We start from the raw sequence: 12,089 nt of genomic DNA, 5'->3' as shown, positions 1-12,089 counted from the left end.
ATAAGGTAAAAAAAAAGTATAGGCTATATCTTTAAATTATATTGTGGCATGATTTTATAACAGTTTGCCAGTTTGAAATTATGAAGCTTTTATCTAAATATTATTTCAAAATTTAGATTTATAAAGGATTATGGCTATCCTTTCTAATTATTTATTAAATAATATTGCTTTCTGGGTCATACACTCAAAAAGTGGACAGTGAGAATAGTCAACAATTTCTTAATTTACAAGGTTAATTTCAGAAGAAAAAAAAGTAAACCAATAGATAAATTGTAATAAGATCCTTTTAGAACCTTGGTGTGATCATAAAGAATTATTTGTCTTTTTAGCTGTCTTGAAAATGACCAAAAATTATTTCTATTCTCACAGGTTTTTATGAAACTAGAAAAAATAATAGGCATAAAGTCCTATGTTCTCTTAAAACTAAATTACATCTGTACTAAAGAACTGAATATAAAACTAGACCAATAATATTTAAGGAAACATTTAATAGCATAACTGAATAGTTGAAATTTGCATGACTTACTGTACTTGTAATGTTACAGCGGTCGCCTCATGGTTTTCTGCCAAATATGAAACTTGAAGTTGTGGATAAACGAAACCCCAGGTTAATTCGAGTTGCTACGATTACAGCTGTTGATGACCAAAGACTAAAGGTACACATTTTGGATTATTGCATTATTACACTGGCATTTCCCCTCATGTATCCTGGCATGCAGGCTACAGAGGCTCTGATTTCTTAGCATAGTAGAAGAATAAAACTTTGACTGACTTCATTTTTAGTCAAATGGCTTTGGGTAGAGAGATTTCCAGCTGAGGTGTCCTGTGATATGGTAAATCCATAGATCAGACATGACTGACTTTGAGAGGGATTCTAATGCATTCCTATTTGGATTTGATGTTTAGACTTTCTGAGTTTTCTTTCTTTTTTAAGTTTCATAAAATGTGAAATGAATTGCTTCCACATACCATTTGGTCTGTCAGAATATATCAACCTTGAATGGACATAAATGCCTTAGAGCTTGTGGAATACAAGCAGCTTCTGGCCTCTCACAGCTCATCTCTAGGAGACCATGCCTTGAATTCTCCACGCTCCACCCTTCCCTAGTCAATCCTGCAGTTGGGTAAATGGTTGTCCTGCCCCACAAGGAAGAGGAGAAATGATTGTCTGTGGGACAGCAATTTTCTGAATAGAACAAACTGCAGAGAAGATTTAGCAGAATGGCTTAAACTTCCAAACATCAGTTTTCCCACAAAGAAAAAGGTGATGAAAATGAGCATCAGGTTTTTCTTCTCTGAAATCTTATTTAAGGAGGGTACAGGTAGTGGATGGGGCTATTGGGAAAGCAACTAATGTGTTTCTTGTCTCTTCTTTGCCAGTACATTCCTCTATTCCTTTATTAGTATGTTGGTCATATTTCATAATTTTCTCTTTTAAAGTTTTTAAATCCCTTTCAAATACTATTTCTATCACTGGCACATAATAGATGCTTAATATACTTGTGAATTAATGAATAAGTGAATGAAGGAGTAAATGGCATTGAATGTATTTTGGTGTCCTGCTATTTGATTGTGTGAATTGATCATGTTAGTAAAAAAGTACCCTTCCCTCATATTTAATTTCTTTCTTAATTACTCTTCCATTGGAAATCTAATTCAACATAGTGTACTGGCAAGTGCCACAGGATAAACTGATCTGGTTTTGAACTCCAGGTCTCACTCTTATTTAACTGTGATATTAACTTGGAGGTTACTCAACTTACTTGAATATTCCTTATCTATAAAGTGATGGGGTTAATAATGCCTGCCTCATAAGCTTATTGATAAAATTCAGTGAAGTGATGCATGTAAAATACCTGAAACTGTGCCTGACTCTTTAGAGGTACTTCAGTGTACCTAGCATAGCAGATCCAGTAAAGACTAACTTAATTCCTTTCTGCGATTCCCCAAATACATAGTTGCCCTTATGTGTTCGATTAGTTCTATTTCATAACAGCTTTTTTTTAAATAACTGCTATTATTAGTTAAGGCAAATGCCTTATGCTACGCTCCCTGGATGCCTTTATTTTATGTGTTCCTGCAAGAGTCTCATGTAGCTACATGTCATCAGTAGATGGCACAGGGGAAAAAAAACCACACAATCCTTTGTGAACAAGGCATCGAGTTTGGAATTTTCTTGGGGAATGCTAATCTGAGCATATGTGATTGCGCAGCATGGCGGTGTTTGTTGAGAGTAGAGTCAGTCTGTCCAACAATATTGTGTGACATAGGTACTATTATTATACCCATTTTGTAGATGAGGAAAGTGAAGCCCAGAGAAGTTAAGTAATTGGTTCAAGGTCAAAAGCTAATGTATGGGAGAACAACATTTTAAACCCTGGCTTTCAAACAGAGGTTTTCAATTCTAGAGCTTATAGTCTTCCTATTCCTTCTACCCTTGTACTCTTATGTTCTAATTTTTATTGTAAATATCCCACTTCAGAGTGAGACAGCAGGTGTGTAGGATGGGGAGTAGAGTTCATTCATAACTGCACCTACTTTGTCTTTTGTGCTGAACTGCATTGCTGATCCTGCCTGGAGGTTTGTGTATGGTATTGGCACTTCTGGCAGAGTTTAGCAATTCCAGTAAAGACTGCCTTAATTCCTTTCTGCCGTTCTCCAAATATGTAGTTGCCCTTATATGCTTGATTAATTCTGTTTTTATAACAGCTTATTTGGAATAGTTTGGAATAAAAGGATGGGTGTTAGTTCTTCTTTGAATGTTTAATAAAATTCTCCTGTAAAGCCATCTAGTTTGGGGCTTTTATTTGTTTTGAGGTGTTTTATTATTATTATTATTATTATTATTATTATTATTACTGCCTCAGTTTCTTAGTTGTAATCTGTCTGTCCAGATTCTCTAATTCTTCCTGGTTTAGTTTTAGAAGCTAAGATTTTAGGTTGTTGTGTTCTCATTTTCATTTGTTTTCAAGAAACTTTTGATTTCTTCCTTTATCTCATTGTTAACCCATTCATTGTTTAGTAACATGTTATTTAACCTCCATATCTTTGTGTGTTTTTCTGTTTCCTTCTTGTGATTGATTTCATAGCATCATGATCAGAGGAATTGCTTGAAATGATTTTAACCTTAAAAATTTATTGACACTTGTTTTGTGTCCTAACGTATGGTCTATTCTAGAAAACGTCCCATGCCACTTAAAAATAATGTATATTCTGCTGCTTTGGGGTGAAATGATGTGAAGATATCTAAAATCCATTTGATCTAGTATGTTATTTAAGGCTGCTGTCTCCTTGTTTATTTGCTGTCTGGAAGCTCTACTCATTGATGTCAATGGGGTGTTAAAATCCCCTACCATAACTGTATTACTATAAATCTCTCCTTTTATGTCTATTGATATTTGCTTTACACATCTAGGTGCTCTTATGTTGGGTGCATAAATGTTTACAAGTGTTATATCCTCTTGTTGAATTGATCCCCTTATTATTGTGTAGTGTCCTTCGTTGTTTCTTACTATAGCCTTTGTTTTGAAGTCTGTTTTGTCATATATAAGTATTGCTACCCCAACTTTTTTTTTTGCTTTCCACTTACATAAAATATCTTTTTCCATCCCTTTACTTTTAGTCTGTGTGTATCTTTCATTCTGAGGTGGGTCTCTTGAAGACAGTGTATACATGGGTCTTGTGTTCTTATCTAGTTAGTTACCTTATTTATTTTGATTGGAGCATTTACCCATTTACTTTTAAAGTTATTACTGATAGGTATGTATTTATTGCCTTTTTAGTTTTTAACTATCTTCCTCTGTTGTTGTTGTCTTCTCCTTCTTCTTGTTCTTCAAGAAAGCCGTTTAACATTTCTTGTAATACTGGTTTGGTGGTAACAAACTCCTTTAGCTTTTTCTTGTCTAAGAAGCTCTTTTTTTCTTCAATTTTAATGATAACCCTGTTGGGTAAAGTAGCCTCGGTGGTAGGTCCTTGCTTTTCATCACTTTGAGTATTTCATGCCAATCCCTTCTGGCCTGAAATGTTTCTATTAAGAAATCAGCTGACAGTCTTATGGAAGCTCCCTTGTAGGTTACTGATTGCCTTTCTCTTGTGGCTTTTATGATTCTTTATTTGTCTTTAACTTTTGTCATTTGAATTATGAACTGCTAGGAGTCCCAGTCTTTATAGGTGGCCTTATGTAGTAGGTAACCTGTGGGACCAAGTGGTGTAGTCTCTCTGCTCACCTGAGTTGAGTGCTGTAAGAATGACCTTTATACATGTTATGTGAGCCCTCTAGTTGTAATTGAGTCTTGATTGTTATTGGCCTGTTTTTGTATTGAATAAACCCTCAGGTTAGCTGACTGTGAGGTTCAACCCCCAACACAGAGTGCAACCTGCTGTGCAGGTGTGATCACATGAAGTGGAATTCGCCAAAACAGGGTTTGGTGTCTGCCGAGAATTCCTTGTGGATATGCTTATTGGATCCTGTGAAGCTTATTGGATCCTGTTCTATTGTTGTCTGAAGCTGGCCACTGGGTGTTTTGGATATGGGCCTTTTTGGAGGGACTCTAGTGAAGGCCAATGTCAGACACTATCTATCACTGGCCCTGGGTAACCTGTTTGGAGCTATAAGGGGTCCACAGCTTGGGGCTCCCTCTGCTGGGCCTGGGTGCTTGTGGCAAGAACCAAGTTGTGCATCAAGGCCAGCTTTTACTAGCATCAGGCCCAGGGGCAGCTCAGCAAAAGTTTAAATGCACCCATAGATCCTCCTCTGCATGCAGGCTGTTTGTTAGGCTCAGTCACTTAAAAAGGCTTGGGCTGTACTCCTCAGCAGGGCTTACTAAAGGATGGGGTAAGGGGGATTCCAATGGGTGGTGCTATTGCTCCCCTCCAGGCTGATACTCCATGGAAGGGAATGCTCTACCTGAGAAAAATGGCTTTTGCAGTATGGGGGAATGACTCAGAAACAGGGATCCAGGTGGCTTCAGCTCTCTCCCAAGAGCCACCAACCTCATTCAGCTCTAGCGTGTTCTGCCCTTCCTCCATTGGAGCCAAGGGTGAGTGGCCATGAATGAAATTTTGTGTGTTGGCCTTTTAAGAGGATACCTGCATTTCTAGCCATCTCTCCCTGGTGGACAGAAACCCCAATGCTTTTCACAGCCAGATGTTATGTGGGTGCCTTTCCCAGTTCTGGTGCTCTGGGCTGGAGAGCCCTGCTTGGGGTTCAGACCTCACACTTTTCAAGGGGAACCTATCACAGCTGATATATCCCTCTGGAACTTGAACTGCTGCCTATGAGTGCCTAGCCAGCCCTCTTGTGCCTCCTTATTTCCTAGTCTCAATGTGGCCTCCTCAGTAAGTGCTTGCTTATATGGCTTCTCTCCAACTAGTCTTCAGTTGGTTATTCAGTATAACAACTTTTTTGAGATATAATTCAGACATCATAAAATTCATTGGTTTTGAATATATTCCCAAAATTGTGCAACCATTATAACTATTTAAGTTTAGAATATTTTCTTCCTCTGCAAAAGAAAGATGATACCCATTAGCAATCACTCTTCATTGTACACCAACACCTAGCCCCTGGGAATCACTAATCTATTTTCTGTCTTTATGGATTTGCTCTTCTAAACATTTCATATTAATAAAATCATATAATATTGAACCTCTTGTATCTGATGTCTTTCATTTAGTAGGCTTTCAAGATCCATTCATGTTTTAACATATCAGTACTTCATTCCTTTTTATTTTGGGGTAGTATTTCATTGTAAGAATGTACCACAATTTGTTTATCTTTTTACTACTGATAGACATTTGGGTGAACATATGTTTTTGTGTGGACGTATATTTTCATTTCTCTTGTATATTTATCTAAGAGTGGAATTGGTGGGTTATATGGTGACTAAAATTTGAAGGAACTACCACAATATTTTCCAAAGTGACTGCATAATTGTACATTTCTACCAGCAGTATATGAAGGTTCCAATTTCTCCACATCCTCATGAACATTTGTTATTGTCTGTTTTTATTTCTTTTTTTATTTTAGTCAATCTAGTAGGCCTTATGAGTTTAGATCCAAAGAATCTGAATTATTACAATTAACATTTGATTCCTAATAATATCTTGGCCAACAGGAATGAGATGCAGTGACAGTGACTTAGAGGTTGCCGTGGTAGATGTAGTACCAGTAGTGGATATGGTGGTATAAGTCTCAAATCACAGAAGTAGTAATAGTAGAGTAAGAAGAACAAGTTACTGAATGTAACTTAGTTCCAGATATTTAACTAAGTATGCTATATATTGCAACCTTTCTTAACAAAATTTGTTTTTTAATTTTTTTGAGATGCAACTGACTTTTAACATTATATTAGTTTTAGGTGTACAATATAATTATTCAAATAATCACCACAATAAGTCTAGCTATACAACAACTCGTATAGGGAGGATTATTTCTTCTTTATAGGTGGCCTGGGTAATTTACGTAGTTTTACCAACGTTTCACAATGAGTAGTAGAATAGTTGCATTCAAACGGAGGTATTTTTAACTCCAAAGCCAGTGATCTCTCATTTTAGCAATTATCCTATACCTGTGATAAGCCATTGGAATTAGAGACTATGAATTACAGTGTTGGGGTGTGGAACAGAGATAGCTTGGTGCAAGATATTCTATACTCTTGCTCTTGTAAGTCCACTGGTACTAGTCAGGACAGATATTCTGATGTTCACATTGAAAATATTAATTTGGTCATGTATGTTTCATTGGTAAGTGACATGTGAAATTTTTCTTACCGTGGCAGATTTTTAAAATGCCATTTTCCCTTGTGTAGATTACAGTGTTTATTAATTGCCATGGTTACTCGCTAATAAATATTTATAATGACTCAGTGTGCATGTTGTTTAATTTACAGCCAGCTAGTACATTTAATACTTACTCTTTTGTTTGGCCGCACAGTGTGCTCTGTTATTTCTGAAAGCCCATTACTGTCATTTTATCAGAAAATGCACATTAAGTTACAATAGATGGATGAATGCTTTTAGGAAGTTTATCTTTTACTTGGAAAAAATGTATTCTTCTACACATAAATATAAAGGGAGGACTTAAAATAGTAATATTTGATAAATATTTTCCCTGTGGGAACTGCAGCTAAGCTGTGAAATGAATTATAAATGAATTTCAGATAGATGCTTTAGGAAGTTCTACTGAATCATTAATAAATTGAGTCTCTTTAGCAAGTCTTTTTATATTTAATGCATTAACTGAGTGTATTTGTGGAATTTCTAAATGAAATAAGAACATTATGACCAAGAAAAATTGTCATAATAATAAGTTGTCTACTAGTTATATGACTAGAAACTCTTTGGAATTTTAACTCAGAGTAAGAAGTATAAAGTTTTTGTTTGAAAAATAAAGTAAGTCCAAATACAAGTCATAAATGCTATGCTTTCACTGACTTGTGTCAGGTTGCAATACTTTGAGAAAGTCACTTGACCCTGTGAGTCTTAGTTTAATTATCTGTCAAAAATGGGGCAGAATCTGGAATATATCGTCATACTTGCAACTCTTTCTAATCAGCACGCAGTAGCCTTTGTGATGGTCCTACTAGTCAGTAGGCTCCTGTGTGGCCTGTGGGCTATAATAGGCCAACTCGTGTTTTTATAGATACACTACACTGTTAGGCTACAAGATGAACATATTGTTACCTTTAGCAGATATAGTTTTGTATCCTTGCTTTATTGTTTCTAATATTTGATTTTTTTAACTAAACTACATTTATATTTAATTTTAGTTTTGTTTTAGATATTCAAAGAAATGAGACTTACTATGTAATCAACAGCTTCTAAAATGTTTTAAAAAATACATTTTTCCTAGTATTTATCACAATTGGTTTGATTTTCTGTGTGAATTCACTCAGGCCCTGAAATGATGTACGTATAATCTTTCAGAGTAGGCTTCTCTGGCTTTGGGTTGTGTTCTCCAAGAAATGTTAAGTGGAGACTTACCTTTTCCGTTTTTATTAAAGTCAGTAGATCCAGTACAGAAACACAGGCCCAACAGCACAGCAGTGAACCACTGCCTTGGCGATGAGTCAGGTATCCATCCCCGTCTGGAGCCACTGCTGGCACTCCTTAGGTAATCCTCACCCAGCCCTCCTCTCCCGGCCTGATCTCATGAGATCCTGACATGATTATTTGACTGGAGGCATTGGTTTAGTCATGCACTAGCTAGAATAGAAATAGAACATTTCACAGTTTCCCATGCAGAACACTGTCTGTGTAGAAACTTCTTCAATAAAAGATGACGCTGTTGTAGCACCAGTTATTTGTAACCCTTATTTTAGGGTTACGTATTTCTTTCAGTGTCTGAGCAGTGCTACAGATTGCTCTGCTGCAAAATGCACAGACATGTGTATACAAGCACTAAATTACATTTTTGTTTCAAGGGTTAAAGGACTTTTGAGTGTGGATATGATCCCTTTGCTCTTGTCACTTCATTTGAAGCTTTATGTTTACTCAGAAAGTCAGGCCCTTGCTTGCTGTGATAAGGAAGCCTCTGGTCTTCAACACCTTCAGTCAGTGCAGTATGGACTCCCTGTCTTATTTCAGAGCCAACAAGAGAGTCTGTTGGATTTTTCTTAGCTTTGGAGAGACATGTACATTCTCTGCTGTTTTCCTGCACAGACGTGTACTGTTTCTGACCAGCTGCAGTTTTGACATTCCAAATGCCCTTACTAATACTGATACTTAGCTAATTATGTGGAACATCATCTCTTTTTCTCACATTCTGCTTTATAGGCACTCTATTTTTACCACTGGAAAAATAGCTATCAAAAATTAATAAGTGAATGAAAACACCCCAGAATAAACTGTTCCGAAGTCTATGCCATTTCTTGTGATATAAGAAAAGGTTGTAGACTCAGGGAGAGGAGATTCTTCAATGAGAAAGGAATGAGTAGGTCCTTACATCATATTAATTTATTGCTAAAATGTAGTTATATTATTTCCCTTTTGCTACTGTAACAAATCATCACACAATTAGTGGCTTAAAATAACATAAATTTGTTATGTTACAGTTCTTTAGCCCAGAAGTGTCAACTGGTCTAAAATAAAGGTGTCAGGAGGGCTGTGTTCCTTTTTAGAAGCTCTGGGGGAGAATTGGTTTCCTAGCCTTTTCCTGCTTCTAGAGGTCACCTCTATTCCTTGAGGCATGACCCCTTTCTCCAGACTCAGAGCCAGCAGTGTGGCATCTTCACACCTCTCTCTGACATGCCTGCCTCTCACTAATAAGGACCATTGTAATAACTGTGGACCCGCCAGGTAACCCAGGATAATCTCCCCTGTCTCAAGATCATTGACTTAATCACACCTATGAAACCCCTCCAGCCATATAAGGTAACATTTTCACAGGTGTCAAGGGTTAAGATATGGGCATCTTTGGGAACCATTATTCTGCCTATTGCAATAGTATTAGATAAAGTTGAGATACTTATTAAAAAGAGGTGGAAGTGGTGAGACCTCCTATGAAACAAAGAGCTGCTGTTTGCTGAATGAGGAGAAATCATTCCAACAACTGTCAGTTCTAGGATGAGATTAAGACTTGAAACTCTCAAATATGGTTGGGAAGATAGGTAAAATTACAGTTCAACATATAATGTATGGCACAAACATCAGGTGCTATAAATGCTCATTGAAAGTACAGTAAGCTTTGTGAGTAAGGAAGCTGAGGGGCAGATGGCATTCCAGGAAGAACAGTTTTTCTTCTGTTGAAAAAGTATATAACATGCTTTGTTTTATTTGCATTTCCAAACACCAAATGCCTTTATTTACTATTATGTAGAGACAAAGGAGACTTCAAATATAATGTTTTATTATGTGGATATGCATCATGTATGTGTGTGTGTGTGTGTGTGTGTGTGTGTGTGTGTGTGTGTGTGTATAGCTTTGGTTTATATTTGAAGCCTCTTGGGCAGTGGTCTCTACAAGATCTGTATTTGAACCTGTATGGAAAGGACTCTTGGGAAGTTGCATGTCTGTAGGAAATATCAGGGCTTAGCTGTGGGAAACAGGGAACAGCAAATTAGGGTCCACAGCTTAAGCTGGATCTACTGTTTTGTCCTGCTACTACTTCTTAGAGGTGTATTTCCTGCCCCTCCTACCCCAGGACTCCATGTGGAGTGTATGTGTCCTTGCTTCCATGACAGAACTAGCACTGGGCCTTAAAAACCATAGCAGCAGGCCATATTCATAGGGATTGTCTTCCCTCAACCTGAAAAGGCCTGCTGATGGAAAAAGAAGGGTTGTGTAGATTCTATACACTCAGAGGATGGATTAGTGTTTCAAGGTCGTAGGACCAAATGTGGGAAAAATCAGGTTGAACTGAAAATGGGGTCCAGAGATGCAGACTGGTCAGAGTGATTGCCCAGTTGATGATCTGGGAGGTGGTCCAGGCACAAACTTGAAACAGGGACATCTGAAATTATTCAGGTAAGATTGCACATCCTGGCTTCAGGGCAGACTGGGCGTGGCAGTTCAGGGTTTTAGTACAGGTGAGGGGTTTCTAGAGCAGCAGAATGTAGGTTCATTGTCACCTGGGAGAAATGGAGACTCTCAGGCCTCTCTCCAGACCTGCTGAGTCAGAATCTGCTTTTTAACAAAAGCCCCACCCAATTTGTTCCCAAACATGAACAAGGAATGCTTGTTTACAAGTAGGGAAAGGTGGTCTGCTTATCCTCTGCCCTGCTTTTTTTAAAATGTATTTCTATTCACTTCAGAGAGGAAGGGAGAGGGAGAGAGAGATAGAAACATCAGTGATGAGAGAGAATTATTGATGGACTGCTCCCTGCATGCCCCCTACTGGAGACTGAGCTCACAACCCAGGCATGTGCCCTGACCAGGAATTGAACTGTGACCTTCTGGCCCATAGGTCGATGCTCAAACACTGAGCCATGCCAGCCGGGCTACCCATGTACTCTTGTTATCCCAGTACCTATAGGCAGTACTTGGCATTTCGTAGGTGCCAAATATTATTGCTGAATGAATGAATGAATGTGAGCTGTCCATAAAAAATGTACAGATAGGTTATTTACTGCTAGTAATTTATTATTTACTATTAATTACTTATTACTTATGAAAATAAGTATGCATTAATCTTTGGTATTAATTAGATGCCCTCTACATATTTCTTGGAAAAATAATAGCTATTTATAACACCACATGGAAAATTGGTTTAATTGGTGCTTCTCTATTACTAATATACCTTTAATAAGCAATATGGTAGCTATATGCTTGGCTAAGAATGCTATAATATTGGAATAATTGAAATCATGCATTGTTTCAATATATGTAATGCTTTCTCTGTTGGAATATTGACATTGTGAATCATGGCAGTTATAACAGTGTCAGAGAAGCAAAGCCCATTATGGGGCTATTATGCTAATAACATATGACAAACAGTGGTACTGTGGAATAGTAATGGATACATAATGGATAATAAATGGTTGGAATTCTGAATAGTAATGGTTGCCAGTGATTTTCTAGTAATAATAATCTCCTCTTAAAATGAATGTAACTTTAATGTCAAAAACTGCCAGCAGCATGAAGGGTCCACATTGCTTTTTGAAGGTGACCCACCGCACTTAGCTTAAGCCTCTCTGTGCAGAAACCCAAGTTAATCTTTCTGCTTCTCAGCCTATAAGACAAGTTCCTCTGACAGTCTGGGTCCACAGTATTCACATGTCCCTCCACTGGTGTATTGGTATGGCCTATCTTAATAAATACAAACCCCCCACACCTCAAATTGATGTATACTGTAATATACAAAATATTGTTACATCTTCTCATTCACTGTGCACCACACTATTCCTCATTTGCATCAAGATTCCTGAAAGAACAAAGACCTTTACACCACTGGGCTCTGTGCTATCTTTAGGAAACTTGCAACGTTGACCTCTGCACATGCTCCCTGGTGCTCTGTTCACCACTCCTTACTGTTTCTGACATTCCACAGTGGCCTCTGAGGCAGCTTCTTCCTGCCAGGGGCGCTGTCCCCCCACTCTTTTGCCATTCCTGCCTGGTGTCTTGCTTTCACAAACTCTGAGCCTCTTTAGTTG

General features: G+C 37.6%; 1 protein-coding gene across 2 annotated transcripts in view; it reads left to right on the top strand.

The window, feature by feature from the left end:
* L3MBTL4 (L3MBTL histone methyl-lysine binding protein 4) overlaps positions 1 to 12,089 on the top strand; it is a gene marked incomplete at both ends in the record, with an annotated part of 265,419 nt that overhangs the window by 71,581 nt on the left and 181,749 nt on the right. For both annotated transcript variants that reach the window (XM_079784360.1, XM_079784359.1), the window contains one exon: positions 546 to 656. In XM_079784360.1, the coding sequence (XP_079640486.1) occupies positions 546 to 656 (111 nt within the window). The remainder of the gene's footprint in view (positions 1 to 545; positions 657 to 12,089) is intronic.

Source organism: Cnephaeus nilssonii, assembly GCF_951640355.1.
Source record: "Cnephaeus nilssonii genome assembly, chromosome: 11".
Lineage (NCBI taxonomy): Eukaryota > Metazoa > Chordata > Mammalia > Chiroptera > Vespertilionidae > Cnephaeus > Cnephaeus nilssonii.
Note: the sequence above shows the minus strand (reverse complement) of the source record. Positions and strands in the feature narration are given on the sequence as shown.